Below are 18011 nucleotides of genomic sequence, written 5' to 3'. Positions count from 1 at the left end.
TGAGCAAGGAAGACAAAGCAGGTAAAAAAACATGGCTATTACTGTTATAGTACAAACAAGTCCTTTCAACAGTATCAATGAAAACACAGGAAATCTCACATTTTCAAGGAAATAACCAGAAATTTTGACTGGTTGGTTGTTTCAGTCATTTTGCAAATAGTTGCAGCCAAAACTTTAGGACCAGCTAAAGAACCAATAAATCAAACAAAGCACTGTAAAGAAAAGCAACAGAATCTGCTACCTGTTTTTATCCTCCCAAACAGCTCATACCTTCCAGTACTCTTTAAATTTGGGGGTTTAAAAATTGAAGAGAAAATAAAATAAAGGCTATACCGCGTTTTGGTGCACACTTGAAGTACTGGACTTTTCCAACACTTCCATTGTTCTTCCCTTCTGGTTCATCCAGCTCTACACCAGCCCACTGGCCACTGGCAAATTCTGTTGTGCCACAAAATCTTAAGGTACCAACCTAAGACAAAAAAGAATCAACAAAGAATGGGTTTGTTAAACAAATGTTGTTAATGAGAAAATAGTATGGGTTATGAAAGAGACAGCAAGTCATCTCCAAAATGCAAGACAAGTCATCACAAAAATGGAAACATCATTTCCCTCATTTATTCACATTCCTACCTTTCAACACCACTCAATACATTTTCCAAAAGGTCTTATTCCTTCTGTGTGCATTTTGCATTAAACATTATGGACAAATGCCACAACAGACAAGAATTAGACAGTAAGAACCACTGTAAACACAGCTCTAGGTCAGCAAGCACATGCCCAGTGAGAGGTTTTACTTGCACTGTTTATCCAGAATCAGGGCTAGGTATCTTCCTGAACTGGAGGTTCCATAGAAATATTAGACAAATCTTTGTGTGCATAGATACAAACAAGCATATATATTTATATATATAGCAAAGGTTCGAGGGTAAACTTCAGAGCATAATTAATTTTTTTCTTTGGAAAAGGTTCTTATGATTAAACAAAATTTTAAAAGCCAGCAAATGTTTTAACCATTTGCTGTTGCTTCAATAAATACTATAAACGCTGAACAGATAAGCATATGAAGAATATCAAGACAGACCAGTCCTGCTGGTAGACTTCTTTATCCACAAATATACATTATAAGCTCACACACTTCAACCAAACAGGGGAGGAAAAACTACAAGAGCTGCATTTAACCTTGATTTACATTCATTTCTATATTTGATTTTTAAATTAGTTTTAGTAATAAGAAACTTTGATCTTTCAGTTGCTCAGTTTTCCTCATCTCATGTGACATTAATGTTAGTTCATTTTACATTATGACTCCACTGTTTAACCTAAGCCTCAGAGAGTAAACAGATAGAAACAATTTTTTTTTAACTACAAAACCTTCCAGCTACTCTTTCCTAATGTCTGTAAAGAAACAAACACAACCCAGAGCCTCTTCTCTTATGCTGAAGATCTCCTTAAACTTGACTGCTATAGGCAGGTATGTCACACTAATCTAGACTGAGACCTTGTACCTACTGACACAGGGATTCAATTCAGCCAGGGGAAGTTTGGCCAAGCAGCCCCACGGATTCCTACAATTCCTCCACTTACTTTCCAGGCACCAGCCAAAGGGCATTTACTGAGCAGAAAGGAAAACAGCCAGCATCTTAAACTGGAGATGGCAAAACTGCAACTTCAATTCTGCCCAAGGACCTGTGCAAGCAAGGAGCAGGGGATCTCTCTCACATGAGACACAGGAGGAGCAGCTTTCTCCCAGCTGCTATCTCCTTTTCACTCCCTTTTCATCAGATGTGATCCAAATGGGAACTCAGCCTAGCAGAGCAGGAGCTGGTGGAGCTGTGGGGCCCCAAATCACATACACATGAACACCTGCTTACACAGCTTCCTACCCTGCAGGACAACCAGAACGACAGGCACAGTAGGAGCCAGGAGAGGAATCCATTCTCCCTCTGGCATCTACTGTGCTTGGCTTTCAAGCTTCATTAAAGCTGACATACTAGGAGACTGCAGAAGCAGAAAAGACAACAGGAACCCGTAAATATAGCTCCAAAAATGCTGCTGTTCCAAGTGCCCTCATCCCAGCTTCCATATTCCAGAATGAGAACTGATCCAGGAGAAGGTTAAAAACAGGGCACCATTTTACTCATCCTGTTTTCACTTTTGCTCCACCCTGCAGGAATTTAGGAGTATCGAGGGGGAGGGGAAGGCAGGGCTGAGAACAAATTCTCCATTCGGGCAAAGAGAGAAAAGGGGTGGGAAGAAATGTGGGAGTACTGCACAACTGCTCCTCGCACACAAAGGAAGGAAGGGAGGAAAGCTGCTGTGGAAATGGAAGTTCAAAAAGCACAATCACATTCCTTCTTCCCACCTGCTCTAGAACGGGCTCCCTTAAAGAAAAACAAGCTAGCTGCAAAGCCCTGCTGGCCTTTGGCAGCACAAAAACAACTTCCAACAACTTCTTTAAAAACACTGCAACAGCATAATCAATTAGAAGAAATAAAAGCAACCAAACCCAGGCAGCTCTGTCCATGCACAGTGAGCACATTACAGCACAAACTGTTCTGTGGGCCTTACTTACACAAGAGCACCAATTTCACCACTTTCTTGCTCTAAAGCCTCCATTAACTTGCACTTACATTATCTCCTCTTGCTGCCACTGTGATTTCTGATAAAGAAACTTCTGTCTTTAAAGAATAAGCGGCTTTCTGTAAATACTTCAGTTAAAATGCCTTCTGCATAGCTAGTGATTCCTTTGCTCTCCCTGACCCAATTTCAAGAATACACCAAATTAAAATACACAATGGGAGCTGCTTCACACTCTTGCTGGAGATCACTTTAGAATCTTTCAGTTGTGACAGTTACAAATCTGAAGTTATATTAGGAAAGCTATTAATGTGAAAGCTATTCAAATATAAAATTTTGCTCAAAAATGCTTTCAGTATTTACCAGGAAAAAAGTACTTCTCTGAAAGAGCTCTAGCACTTAGATCCCTTGCTATCACAGCAAATAAAAAGTCTGAATACTGAATGCAATATTAATGCTACAGTTTTAAAATGTTTTAGAAAGGTGGCTATCATGGTAGCTTCTAAAGAGCTATTCACATTTGAGCTGGACCTCTTTTAACTACATCCTTATACTTTCACAGAACCATGTAACAACCCTGTTGGCACAGCACTGCTCCAAACATTTTAGCTGCATTGCACCAGTGAAATTGGGTTACTATAGGCTAAGCAGAACTGAAGGGTTTGTTCCCTGCCTTCTGGAAACTATCAGGAGTACTTCACAAACGCACACTCCTAACAAAGCTGGGCAACTCACAGAGTAATTTGCCAACTTTACCATCACTTTGATGTGACATCAAAAACATTAATAAAAGCTGAGCCATGCTGACATACTCTAGGAGACTGTTAAAAATCATTTCAAGACACAAAATGCAGCCTATGCCTGTCAAAACTGCTTCTCATAATAATGACTTTATCACACAACTCCTCAGCTTATTACTTTCCCTAACCAGTTCCTTGCTGCCATCCAGAGATCACACCTTCCAGAAAGCATTTCAGACCCTCAAATTGAGGTATGTCTCCAAAGTGGTAAAGAAATGGACTCTCCAGGAATTATGAGAGTGGTGCCAGGCTGGTGGCCATACCTTCTGTCCTGCAATAACGACACGATCCCCCAGCTTCAGGCCAAGTGACAAAAGCATGGCCCTGCCTGTGACATGGTCATAGGTTGGAATCATGGCTTTGGAGATGTCACACGAGAGAGGCACTGCATCCAGCAGGATCTGCTTGATTTCCTTTGCACTGGCTGCTGCATCTGCCATTTCCAGTGGCATATCTACTGGATCAGGAACCACATCTGCTGGAATCTGCCCTTTGTCATTCTGTAGAAACATAACATAGCACAGGATTTAATGCTGTTACAAGATAAATCTGACCAGATGAAAACACAGTGTTTCACAAAGTGTTTAATCCTCTTTATCAGATATTTTTCCTAGAATATAAACAGCTATGAAAAAAATCCACACTTTCAAATAAGGATACCAAAACATCCTTAGCTAGATCAGCTAGCATGTACAGCATCTCATTTTTGAAACTGATAAGTAACCAACATTTTCAAATTTAAGAACATTATTAGGACTCAGAACACCTGAAACAAGACACTTGTGTCTATCTGTATACCTGAACTCAGAGTTAGGAAAGCAAAGCAGACTTCTGGTCTGTAATGCCAACACCAAAATGCAAACTCCTCCCAAAGAATGTCTTTACCCAGCATATAGCTTGCTCCTTGGTGAGGCTTATTCCAAATGTAAGAGGGAATTTAATTAATGTATGTTGCATGTATAGAATATGCAAATGCGATGGCTCATACGAGTACCTGAATAAATCTGTTCAGGTTTATCTAGACACAGACTAACCTATGAGAGATGGATTAAGGACAGAGTCCTTTCCAAACACAACCCACTCCCAGAGAGCTGTGACTGTGATTCCCTGCATGTCCTATGTGACAGGACAAGTTGCTGGAGCATCAGCTCTCCTGGAGTTAACCTCAACTCCAGACAGCTGCCCAGACAGCAGGCTGCTCCAGGGACAGTCCTACCTACACTCTTTAGCAAAGCCATTGATGTGGAGCTTTGGCTGTCTGCCCATTTTCACAACATCTGCAGCAAAATAATCATCTCATTCTTCCAAATATGTCTCAACTGAGCCCCTGGACTCAGACATTACCAGAAGGAATGATGCAGAGTAAGATTGTACTTGTCTTGGTCCCTTCAAAACAGACTAGAAGTTCAATGTTTCCTGAACCCCCTCTCAATCCATCTCAAAGCTAGAAAAGTATAATCCTTACTCAGAATTTACACTGCTGTTCCCAAATAACCCAACTCTACACACTGTCTCTAATCAAAACTTTATTGCAAGTTTGAGCAATTCAACACCCACCATTCCTTAAAAATCGCCAATCACTCTGTAAGTAAAAATCACACTACCTTAAAAACAGGAAATAGCTGGGTTAAAGTTGAGTGGGGAGTTTGAGTTTGCAGTCATGACATTAGAGATTATTTTGGTCATATCAGCCCCACAATTCAGCCCACCAGGTGCCCTGCAAACACAAAACAGGGGCAGAGCAGCGGCAGGAAAGCAAAGTGGAAGCTCAGGGGAAGCTCAGGATTTCCCTTCCCAAGGGCACAGCCACCCCTGGCAGCTCAGAAAGCTTGTGCAACTACAAAGCAGCACTCCCTGTGACAACAGACTCCCAAACATAACAACTGCCAGAGAACTTGAGACACATTCATGCACACTGAATAGAGAGACAAAAAGAACCCCACCATTTTCCAAGAGATCTAGATTGAATATCATGAAGAACTGTACGGACAATAATGCCAGGAGATTTCACAGCAACAGTGCTACATAAAATAATGACTTTTGAGTACCCTTAAAACAGCTATGATTTCTCATTTAAAATAACCCCCTGCATTTGAAAACGGAGAACTGAGATACTGGTTTTGCTAAAATAAGAACACCTTCCAAGCCCCTCCCCCCAAAAACACAAACAACAAAAAAACCACCAAACACCCAAATCAAACACAAAACTCAATCAAAACCCGAGACTGTGGCAGTAACCCAATATTAGACACATATTAGCAACACTCTGCAGTGTAACCTGTGCCTATTACTGGGTTACTAAGGAGAGCAGGTGATGTTTACGCATTCTCAGTTACTCATGTTAACACCAGGCTCACTGCTAAGCACAGCACTGCACTTCTGGAGGGCAAAGATTGCACTCCTCCATTTCTGAAAAGATCCCAGACTGCCATGGGTACTCAGCTGATGCAAGACACCCATGAGTATTAATAAATGAAAGCTCAAACAACAAACAGAAAAACCTCTTGAAAGTTATTTGAACTAATGAACCAGACCATGACACAAAAATACAAACTTCAACACACGAGTAGGACAAAGCACACAAAATCATCCACTATGAGTTGCAAATATCTTTTTCTGAGGCACTCTCACTCCATGTAGCACACTTTCAGCTAGTCAGAATCCTGGTCAGACTGTTCAGTATTTCCAGGTACCTTTTTCACCTTCAGGTGAATCTACAACCTAACTCCTTACCCTAAAGGCAGGATTTGCTCCATGTTCCAGTAAACACTTGACAGCTCCTGTGCATAGGTTAAATGCAGCAATATGCAAAGCTGTTCCAAAATCAAAATCACTACAGGTGGCATCCACATCTGCAATTAAACATCACATGTGAGGTATGCAAGTCTGTTACATGAACATTTCCCCCTACAGATTCCTTGAGAGGACATTCATTTTTACAGTTTATGCTAGCATTTACACAGACACACCATTATTTATGTACCAAATGCATATAAGAAGTAATTCTACATGGATATCAACCTTATTTGCAGCTGTTTATTCATACCACGAACCAACCTGTAAGATGAGCATGTACTTTCACTTATTTTTTACTACTGATGGCTTAACTGCAAAATTGCTGCTACTCAGGGTGCCAAATCTACTGTGACAAGATTAACAAGTGAGTAACTTCAGGTTTGCAAGTAAATTAATTTTTTAATGTTTCAGAAACATTTATATTTTACTGCTTCTAGGTGTCAAACATTAAAATGAGATGCATCTCCAACCAGTTGTTTTCCTTCGTGAGCAGGCAGTAGGGCAAGGGAAAACTGATTATACATCTGCTTTACACTGATTTAATTACTAATGGCCAAGAATTAAGTAAGAGCTGGTGATTGTTACAATTTCTTTGTTTTCAAAGAATTGCACTCTGAAGGGTCTCACACTGATAGTTTGGAAAATGGAGAACTGCATCTGCCTGGAAGTGATTCAGCACAATATATATTTCTATCAGTTGTTCCCAATATATCTTTCAATCTGCTATGAAGTTATTAGTGTTCTAGAAGATTGGAGTTTAAATGTGTGTTTAGTCTGAGGCTCCTCTCTTAAATTACACAAGAGAGATGTCATTTTGAGTCAGTTAGGTATAGGACTGTTAATTAAAAATGCCAGCTGATTTAATACACAAGCACAAGAGCACAAGTATTAGCAACCATGTACAATTTGAAATACCAGTGAGGAACATAAAACTTTCCACCTCAGGGCTGAAGAGTTTCCTTATATTTTCCAGTATCAGTCTCCATCCCAAAAAACACTAGTCCTTCTCACAACGCCATAAACAAAGTATATCCCAACTGTATCAACATCCTTATATAGTTACACTAAATAAAAATAAAACATCAACAATATAGAAAATACACAGTTATATATGTCTGTATAGACGTGTTAAGTTCATACATACTAGTAAAACTGACTCAATTTTATAAAGATCAAAGGTAACAAATTTCCAATCAGAATTTAACAGTTTTGCAGTTGCTGTGATTGAACACAAACATGAAAAAAGACTGCATTCACATGCCTCAATCCTAACGAGAGCTACACATGGAGATGTACCAAAGGTCAGAAAACATCACCAGTTTAAAACCAGCTAGAAGCTGATGAGCTGCATACAGCCAGTGAAACTTCCATGGGATACAGTCAAACATTTTCTGCACACATAGGAACCAATTTGCAGAAATACCGGTCAGTAGCATCAGCTACTGAGCCATCAACAGCTGCATGTACTCCTATTTTGAAAAACAACTGATGTGTGGTTTAGCTTTTTGAGTTAGACTCTGTGACTTCCTCAGACTTGCAAGCTTCATGCTTAGATTTTCTGAACAGCTCTCTTACAGCTTCAATCTAAGTGGGCATAGTAGACGTGACAGGAAGAAAGACAAATATCAAATGTTACCAGGTAACTACCCCCAAACTGTCTAGAAGAAAATAATATACAATTTTTGTATTTAAAACCTCTAAAAATCCAAGATCAAACTAGCTCTGTACTGCAGCAACTGAGTAAATCTGTATGAAGACTTTAACTACAGAGTGTCATAAAGAAAGCAGTTTAGCAGTGAATAAAAAGGAAACACCTGTGCTTCACAATGGGTGTCTCAGAGTCAGCACACCACTGTCTTGAAGTTATTTTTATATTAGCAACCATTTTTTCTCCAGTTCAGTATGGATTCATCCAAAGCATGTTCACCTTCTACGTATGTTCTTCCTTCTCTGCAAACTGCCTGATGAAGTATGGAGCTAAAATTATTCTATTAATTCAGACTATCCATTGTTTCCATGTCACAGGGCAAATAATTTTACATATTTCCTGAGATTAAAAATATCAGCTGTTTATCCAAGAATTGCCAACTGCCCAGTAACTGGAGTGGTTTCCTTGGAAATCTGAGCAAAGTCCCACCCCTTCTGCAGGAACTGCACAGGAGGAGAACACCAAATGCCAACAAGGTCTGAAAGGAGACTGCTGATGCAAATTATGGAAGCCAGGCTATTGAAATGTGATGTGGACTTAACTACTGTGCAGTCTGATTTTGCCTTTTGTTATCCACCCACACATGTCACCTCCTAAGCAAGTCACACCAGTAAAAGCACTGCTTAGCAATTACCTCCATGGAGATTCAAGACGTGGTAAGCAAGCCCTGGGTACTCCAAAAGCCTACCAGCTTTTCAAACTGCTAAGAGAGAGTCCCTAGATAAATAAATCCTTTTGCAAACTAGCACAAATCAGAAGGATATTCAGTAAAACAAATTCACATTTGTACCATTTTAGTGACAAATTCACATTTGTACAATTTTAGCAATAAAGTTGCTTACTGGTTTTGCTGTCCTGACCAAATTAGAAACAAACGGTTCTGATCAGAACCATTTCTGTATTTCCATGTGCATCAGTATAAATAGGGCTCCAACTACCAGTCCTTCACAGTATCATCCCAAAAGGTGTTATCTATTTATGCCAAACACTACAGTTAAATTGCTACTTAAACAGGACCTTCTACATAGCTGAGAAATGGGAAAACGAGCACATCAAAATTGCCTCAGTCACAGGTTTGCCACATGCAATTGCCAAATCCCCGCTACTCCTTTAACCTTCTCCCCACATGTCAAACATACTTCTCAATGTTTAAGGAACTTGAAAACCACAAGATTTTACTAAAATAATTGTGTCTTTGGTTTTCTGCAAACATTCTCTTAGTTCTCAATAACTTGAGATTAACCTGTTTGCTTTCCAGTCTATTTGAAACTTCTACTGTCTTGTACAAAGCTCAAGTTTAAAAACCAGCAATGGAAACAGTACAGTAAAGCACTAAAAAATAACTTAAGAGAAAAAATGAACCAATGAACCAATAAAAGAATAAGAAATTATTTATGTATAATGGATAAATGAACACCAGACTTACAGAGCACAATACACCAGCTCAGGATCTACAAAATATGGGCAAGTACATGAAACAAAGGTCACAGTGCCTACCTTTTGGCTTTGCATTTTTCAAAATAACACTGATCAGTTCTGGAACATCAAAGTAGGCAGCATAGTGCAAGGCATTCATATTTGTCCAGCGGCTGCGCAAGCTGCTGTCAGCACCCAACTCAATCAGCTGTGTTGCAAATTTTACAGCAGTTTCAACATCACCTGCAGGGTAATTTTTGTAAAGAATGCATTAGTGATTTCTTTATTTGACCTCAAAAAACACACACATGTTTATGTGTAAAACAAAACATACATTAAGCCCTTCAAGCTCACAGCAGAACTATTACTATGCCTTTCTTTTTAAGATTAGGATACAGAAATCTCTGCCCTTTATGATAAAGGGCTGAAATCTCTAGTGTATAATAACACTATCTGTTTTTCTCTAATGTAAGTACTGTGTCAGCCAGCAAACCCAGGAATTTTAGGATCTGGTAGGAGAAAAAGAAATGCACATCACAATTTGATGTTGAAGTTCATGTTAAAAGATGTGCCAACACCAGGGAAGATGACCAGAGAAGATGCCAGACTTCTCTCAAACTCAGAGGAGAAGTGGGCTCAGGTACAAAAACATAGAAAAGTTAATAGGGGTGTTCAAACAGAGCTAAATGTACTCTCATTTCCAGTATTTATGACCATAATAATGCAAACAAAGTTTATTGTTCTCTTCTGACACAAACAGGGTGAAAGAAACAAAACAAAAAGAACAGCCAAGTCACCTAAATGTTCTGCTGTAAGAAAACTACAGCAAAAATTATAGCAAACTTGTAGCTTGCACCTCAGTCTCAAACTGCCTTTGCTACATGAAGTATCTGTTTAAGCTGCTACTACTGTGTGTAATACCCATACCACTAACTCAGCTTGCTCCCCATAGCTACAGCTGCAGTTCTGCATCTTCCTTGCTCATGGCCACTAGAGCAGAGAAAACCAAGCACAAGGAAAAAAAAAAATCTACTGCAAGGAAAAATCCTGTAAGGGTCAGTGGGATAAGCTTATGTGAGTCAATTAGGTTTTTACATCTATAATGACTTTTTTTTTACTCACCAATGCCATGAGCCCCTGATTTGCAAGTGTAATGCAGGAGAGTCATATCAGTCAGTCCATCTCTGTCATTCACATTGCATCCCCTTTTAATGATCTGACAGGCAAGTGGAAAACAAGCACATTTTAGCTCGGGCATATCTCTGACATCACTACTATTTCCTAAGTTATTGCAGATATACAGATTCCTGGATTCATTGCAATGGCTAGGAACAAAGAAGCCTGCCAGAAAAGCCTCTTAACTGCAGAACTGAGCAACATATACAAATGTAATAAATAGCATTATAATTAACCTTCATTATTAACAGATTAAAAGAATCTTTATATTGCTCCTTCTAACATATACTTCACATGCTAAAAAGTTAAGCAATTAACTGCGTGAGAAAATGATTTATGAACCTCTCCCCTTGTTCTTTGATCTCTCAACAATTACCCAGCCCACTCCCATGCAACCCCAACAAAAAGAAGCCCCCAGGTATAATATGGTAGGGTTCATCGTCACTACACTTCCCCAGAAAAACCTGTAATCCAGAAGAAAAATAAGAAAGTAGGATAGAAATACTAGAAACACATTTTGTGCCTTGGAAATATTACCCTTAAGGTCGGGCTTTAACAGTAATTTCATGTATTTTTTGGGTTTGGGTTTGGTACTACTGCTAAGTAGGAAACTGAAACACCAAGGTGAAGGGTCTCAACACAATTGCCTTGAGAGAAACATTGTTTATACCATCTATGCAAACATACTGAATTTTATCCATCATCTTTCGTTTTCCAAATAAAACCTGACAACATGTGGAATACAAGGCATGATCAGTCACTACTTCTTAAAAGGCAAAATCTGCATTTATGATTAATTCTGCTTCTGAATGAATTGGTTTTATTCACTGTCAACACAGTGTTTAACATTGAGAGCACTCAAGGATCTTGATTTGTATCTCACCTCATTCCCAATAATATCAATATTCTGCTGGACCTGTGGAACCCACTGCCTTAAGATAGCAAACAATTCAGAAACTGATGTTTTGGGGTCAAAGAGTATTTCTTGGCATGCTGCATCATTGGGATCGAAGAAGGAAAACTCTGTTAAAAAAGAAAAGAGTCTTTATATAAGATCTTGATATTTAACATGCATCTAGTTTTTCAAACTCAGAGGCAAAGAACAGCAGAGAGAAAACATCTTCTTCTTCTTCCATCACAATTTCCATGGAACATACTAAAATATAAACACAGTCTAATCACGAAGGCATTCTGTGACCTCTGCTATTTTCAGTATTTCATTAATGCATCAATCCCAGCTGGTGGCAGCTGCAGGAAACAAACACCTTCAAAAATTAAGACACCAAACCAAGACCAGGGGGAAAAAAAATACTTTTAAAGATTTTAAGCCTCATGTTCTTATCAGGCAACCCAAACTCCAGAGTGCATAAAACACCTTATTACAAAAGTATATGTTAGATTACTCACAGGTGTGTGTACATGCTTCTATATAAACATTCTTTATTTTTAATCTGTGGAATTTCTTCCAGCTCTGGAAAATTACATGAAATAATCTGGATAGCAATGGCTATGAGGAGAGGGACTGAAAGGAGAGTCTACTACCATCAGCAAATGAACCATGACAAACACTGAACTTTTACCCCCTGCTGCAGCCATCAGGGAGTTGCCTTTTAAAGAGGTTTTGGATAAATGTACAACCAGCTCACATCCATCACAGATTCACGGCTCTCAGACAGGACAGACAGGTTAAGCAACACACACCATCACCCATCTGGGTGTGTGACGTGGCATGAACCACTCCTGGGTGAATCATCCCAACCTTTCCCCAAAAACAGCATACCTGACTTCTAGATTGGATTTACAGATAAGAGCACATACTGAGTTCGCTTCCTGGCTATTTAGAGTTCCTCAAACTCCATCACCTTGACCCAATGAGAATGGAAAAGGAGGACAACTTTCACTGATATTTACCATTAATTTTTATTTGCACCTAGCATATAAAAAAAACCCCAAACCCTTTATCTCCCAGCACTACACAAAGTGTGCTTCTTCCCTACATCCAATGCATCAAGACACATCTACTGATTTATCCACTAATACTTACCTTCCACATAAACCACAGCTGATCTACAGCTGAAACTATGAAGTAAACAGACAACTAGGCAACAAGATTAATGATCCTGCAAGATATTCACAGTTCTTACTCTACCAGGAAGATTTCTAACCAGAAACCTGATCTAAATTATCTATCAGAAATCAACTCTTACAATCAGCATGGTAGGGTAAAAATCTGAGACTGTATCAAGGATTAATAACAACCACCCGAAGTGCTTAACAGGTGATCAGCTGTAGTCTTTGCAAAGAAAGCAATGTTACAGAAAATCTGTTAAAGCAATGAATCCTATGAAAGGATGGCAATGGCATCTAGATACCTCAAAATATTACTTTCCCCCCTCTGTCTTCCCAAGTATTGATGACAGTGGCCAGCTGCATTAAGGAAAAATAAATGCACTGAATGTAAAGACTGAGAATCTCTCTCTGCCGTGGTTTAACCTCCTTTACCCAGATTCAGCAATGTCACTGTTACACAGGTGACAGCAATCTCCTATAAAAGGATTTTATTTTAATTTAATGACTAGGCAGAAACCAGGCAGAACACACAGCAGTGAAATCATAGGGTTATTAGAAGATACCACAACAAAACAGTGTTTAAAGAAGGCAAATGGAAACTTTATCTAAGGGACAAGAAAGTGGGATGGAATAAATCATGGCAGTACTTAGAGCAGAGAAGTGATCAGAACAGGGCTAAACCATGTAAAGACTCACGTTCATGTACTGGAACATTTCATATGGAACACTTACATTCCCAACCTGAGCTAGCTTATAAATCAGGTCTTGAGAATGCTGAGCCTGTCAAAGACAGAACATTACATTTATTTATTCTTCCTGAATACAGCTGATTGCTCTAATCAATGCATGGGAAACACAGAGGTGGAAGGAGTGATTTTTGAAGTATACAGATGCTATTAATATCTTCTGCAACATTCAAAGGCATTATAATTGCAGCTATCAGTGAAGCTGCTTACCTACAGTGGCATTTTAACACATTATATACTGTCAGAATTTTTATTATCATTTATACATGTGAAGACAGTTACTGAAGACAATCATTATTCTGACAGCTGATCACTGATACTTGGTATAATTTTCTACCACTCGCTTTACAGTCCTTACCCACCACAAAAAGTCCACTTCCAACAGAAATATCCTCTTCTACTACATCATTTACATACTAAAGCACAAGAAAAAGTGTTACTCTAGAGGTTTCAAATGTAGTGTAGATTAACTTCCAATATCCAGTTCTACACTGAGATGTGAAAGAGGTACAAACGTGACCACACATGCACAGAACTGTACAAAGAAAAGATATAATTTATAGTGTATGCAATAAGAAAAATGGAAAAAGCATGGGTCTTCATCTTTAATTTCATTTAACAGAGAATCCATTTAATAAGAAGAAAACTTTTCCTGGACAGAAATAATTAAGAGTTGACAGCTTTTCTTAAAATTTATTATTCAGATTTATTCTCTGCTGATCACAAATTCATTTTCTGTTTAAAGTACATACCACAGTCTGAAGGCATTGGTGCTGCAGCAACAGAAAAAGTAACAGATGTTTCAGAGCTTGGGAATAAGAATCGCTCTCTTTCAATGAGGGAATCTCCTTCAAAGGAAGGTTCTGGGAGATCCTCTATGGTCATCTTCTAGAAAGCCACTTTAGGAGGGAAAATAAAAATCAATAAATAACCTCACTGGTAATACTTTGGATTGGCTCTATCATAGTAAGATATAACGTGCAATGAGACTAAAATCCCAAATTTGCAAACTATTACTGCCATGACGTTCTTACAAACTGATATATGAACAAGGCTCACAGAGTATGGTGCCCAGTTTAGCCAACTTCTACTTTTGACTTCCACCACTAAACTTGCACTTAACTAATGGAAAACATCATATTTCTCCCCAATTTCCCATCTGAGCAGTAAAGAATTTATTAATGCTCTATTAGCCAATACACACCAAGGATAAATGGATTAGTGTGTTTCACAGCTCTATGAAAACGTGAAGCATCAAGTACCTGCCCTCACACTGTGCATGCACATTCCCTCCCTTCACCATGAGCAAGAACGTGCTGCCAGCTACTGCTGCCTCCACTTTTTAAACTCTCAGGTCTTTCATCTTCCCACACACAGCTGCAGACAATCCATCACCGAGTGATTCACTCCTGGACTCACGGCTCCGTATCAGCTCCTTCCCAGCTCTGCTCCTGGCTGGTTTAAAATAGCACACTTACCACAGCCTTGGAACCTTCCCCCTCTTCTGCTGCTTCCAGTCACCTTCCCAGGCCTTCCAGCAATCTAGGAGAGAGAATCAAGACTAAAACATTGTAGTGATATAGTGACAAAATCTAACAACCAGCCCAAGTTACATCCTAGTTGTGGTTCACAGGCTGAGATCAGAGGAAAGCTGGCTACCACTTGCAAGACAGTTCATTAGGCAAATTCATTAACAAATAACAAAAATATCATTATTCTTAATAGAAACAGACATGATTGCACCATCAGAGGCTACATCTCATAGCTGAAAAATTTAAATTCTGCATCTTGAATGATCATTATTAAACACTCAGGGTAAAAGCAACATTTCTACTAAACAACCTACATTTTTATTGTGGAGATTGTATACAGTGCTCTTTTCTCAGGAATTTGTTCAGCCAGCCTGCTGGACAGAAAGAAGCTGTGGAGCTTGAAGGAATGTTTCTTTTTATTACATTTAATTTATACCCAAGTAAATATGAAAACCTAAAAGAAGATTTATTTTGGTTTTTGTATCTAACACACAACAACCTATATAAGCAGATTTAGTCTGATATTTCCTCAAATAAATGGGTCACACTGCTTGGGACCTCACAATCTATATGCTTATATAAAAAGCATTTTAGCATTAGCAGATGCTAATCTTGAAGTAAATAAATTAAAACCTTCTCTTCTTGCCCATCATTCACAGTTCACCTTGTGCTCAAGTTGGGAATAAAGGTGCACATGAAAAATGCTCATTTTCCTCCCAACTAGTTTATTTCCCTAGTCTTATACAGCTGTACAAATTCATGTTCTGGCATGAAGATCAAGGAGGAGGCCACTGGAAGGACAGGACTATTTTTTCCCACAGCATTATCAAATTGCACTGGCTTATGTGTTCTTTTATTCAACAAGGCCAAAAATACCTCTAATTATTTCAATTAGTATTTTCTTACAGTCAGGAAAAGTTAAGAGTTTACATTTCAATGGCTTAATAGCCATCATAAAGATGACAGCTTTCTTGTGTGAAGGACGATAAAGTCCCTTAAGCTGCAAATACCTAATTAAATTGCTTTTGAAGGGCAACAGCAAAATAAATCTGCTACAATCTACTATTTCTTCAGAGGCTGTGGCAAAACAAAACAAAGCTTTGTAAGACATATGAATCCCCAAGTTTCTCTGAGGCAGCACCTCAGAGCTCTCATGAAATGCACAAAGGAACAAGTAATATGCATGAGTATAAAAGACATATTAGCTGAGCCTCTTAAGCTGGAAAAAGACACAAAAGAAATTAAAAGCTTTTTGCACAGCCCTACACTGAGGGAACAAAAGGAGCACAGTGAAAAGTAGCCAGACCTGATTGAGCAGATGGTAACAGGAAAAGGTGAGATTTTGTGAAGTAGGACAACACAAGTTGTTGGAACTTGAAACCAACAGAGACATTTCAAAATGAATACAAGAAAGAGCGTTTATGGCACACAGGAAAGCAGACCAGACAGAACACTAACTGTGCAAGTAGCCAGGGCATCTTTTATTCTGCTGGGCCAGGGACAAGAACACCATCTGTGTTCTGCCAAAGCAAAGCAGGCAGGCAAAAAACCCATGCTGCCAGGTAGGCAGCACCAAGTCCCAAGGGCTACAATGCAGATGCTGACCCAGCTCCAGAAAGAATGAATTTTTACATGCCAGCACCTCCAGTGGAAGTGCGCACACCCTCACACTGCAGGGTTTCATCTGGCTCTAGAATGTGGCATGTGTCACCACCCAGCACTGACACACAATGTCAAGGTGACACTTTCTGCACCCACAGCCACCTCCAGGGGCTGCCAGCTCAGCTGTGAGAGCTTCCCAGCCAGCTAACACCACACACACAGCTGGAAAGGCAAAGGAAAAGGCTGAAAACTAATTCAAAGGCAGTGAAAAGGCATCCCCACACCATCCTCATAATGAGTTCTGTTGTGACCAAAACCAAAACAATACCCAAAACGTACTTCCCACCAAGATTCAGCTGGAAAGTCCTGGTGCAGTGGAATGGGAGGCCTTCCAAAAGAGCAGTGACTTTCCTGTATTAGTAAAAGAGTTTAGAGCAGAAACTATTAGAGAAATTACATGAAAGAAAAGAGGGAATTTTTTTCTATTCACAGCATTGCCAAACTACCAGTGAGCACAGTTTATCACAGCAGAGTATCATACTTACTATTTGCCAGCCATACGTTCTTCCAACTGAATTATACCTGAAAGTGAAAAAACAGAAATATCAGGGAAAAAATCTTCAAAGAGTCATCAGACGCACACACATTTTTGTTGGCAAAACTGAACAGCAACAACAGGTTTCTTGATATCCACACATTACAGAGGAAGGCATGGTAGCTCTGCAGATATATATAAAAAAGTTCCATAATAGAGGATCCAACTTTTCCATGTACTGTAGTTTGTAATTTGTGTTAAAGCACAAAGCTTTCCTGCAAGTGCTGTAAGACCTTGCAAATGCTAAAGCACTTCAAGCTATAACATACAGTTGTTCTAGGCTTTGATAGCTGAACCTGTCACAAATGTGATGCTATTTTTGACAACAACTATGTAAAATGGACTCCTTATCATGTACTTACATGTGCTCAAGAAAAATTAAGTTCAGAGAACAAGTTTCTTGCACATAGACCACCTGCCCACCTCAGAACATCTACAGCACAGGTGGCAGACATGCTGTACACAGGCAGGTAAACCCAAGATTTGGGTGGTGTGCGGGGCCCTTTTGAACAGTGTTTTCACAGGTTCACAGAATTGTCAGGATTGGAAGGGATCTCAGGAAATCACCCATTCCAACCCCTCTGCCAGGGCAGGGTCACCTGGAGCAGGTGACACAGGAGTGTGTCCAGGTGGGCTCTCAATGTCTCCAGGGAGGGAGACTCCAGAGCCCCCCTGGGCAGCTGTGCCAGGGCTCTGCCACCCACAGTGTGAAGAAATTCCTCCTCATGCTGAGGTGGAACTTCTTGTGTTTCAGTTTACAGACACTGCTCCTCGTCCGCTGGGCACCACTGAACAGAGCCTGGCACCATCCCCTTGGCACTGCCTTCGAGATATTTATATGCACTAACGAGATCCCGTCCGTCTCCTCTCCGCACGGCACGGGCCCAGCTCCCGCAGTGTCTCCTCACAGGAGAGATGCTCCAGACGCGCCCCCTGGGACCTCCCCCGGACCGGCGCTTTGTGAAGCCGGGAGTGCCGGGGAGCTCGGCTCCC

The 18011-nt window shown here is 39.8% G+C and overlaps 1 protein-coding gene across 2 annotated transcripts in view; it reads right to left on the bottom strand.

Annotated features, from left to right (window-relative positions):
* Positions 1 to 17011, bottom strand: part of CLIP4 (CAP-Gly domain containing linker protein family member 4) — a 30086-nt gene extending 13075 nt beyond the window's left edge. The window contains exons 1-10 of one of the 2 annotated variants that reach the window (XM_005429483.2): positions 16969 to 17011; positions 16763 to 16834; positions 14768 to 14831; positions 14042 to 14188; positions 11357 to 11496; positions 10420 to 10513; positions 9379 to 9540; positions 6111 to 6229; positions 3641 to 3877; positions 334 to 469 (exon numbers count right to left, since the gene is read on the bottom strand). In XM_005429483.2, coding sequence (XP_005429540.1) covers positions 334 to 469; positions 3641 to 3877; positions 6111 to 6229; positions 9379 to 9540; positions 10420 to 10513; positions 11357 to 11496; positions 14042 to 14174 — 1021 coding nt within the window. In that variant the 5' untranslated portion in view covers positions 14175 to 14188; positions 14768 to 14831; positions 16763 to 16834; positions 16969 to 17011. The remainder of the gene's footprint in view (positions 1 to 333; positions 470 to 3640; positions 3878 to 6110; positions 6230 to 9378; positions 9541 to 10419; positions 10514 to 11356; positions 11497 to 14041; positions 14189 to 14767; positions 14832 to 16762; positions 16835 to 16968) is intronic. The other variant, XM_031064035.1, reaches the window with a different exon arrangement.
* Between the last annotated feature and the right edge of the window lie 1000 nt (positions 17012 to 18011).

The sequence above is a fragment of the Geospiza fortis genome, unplaced genomic scaffold, assembly GCF_000277835.1.
Source record: "Geospiza fortis unplaced genomic scaffold, GeoFor_1.0 scaffold763, whole genome shotgun sequence".
NCBI classification, from domain to species: Eukaryota; Metazoa; Chordata; class Aves; order Passeriformes; family Thraupidae; genus Geospiza; species Geospiza fortis.
Note: the sequence above shows the minus strand (reverse complement) of the source record. Positions and strands in the feature narration are given on the sequence as shown.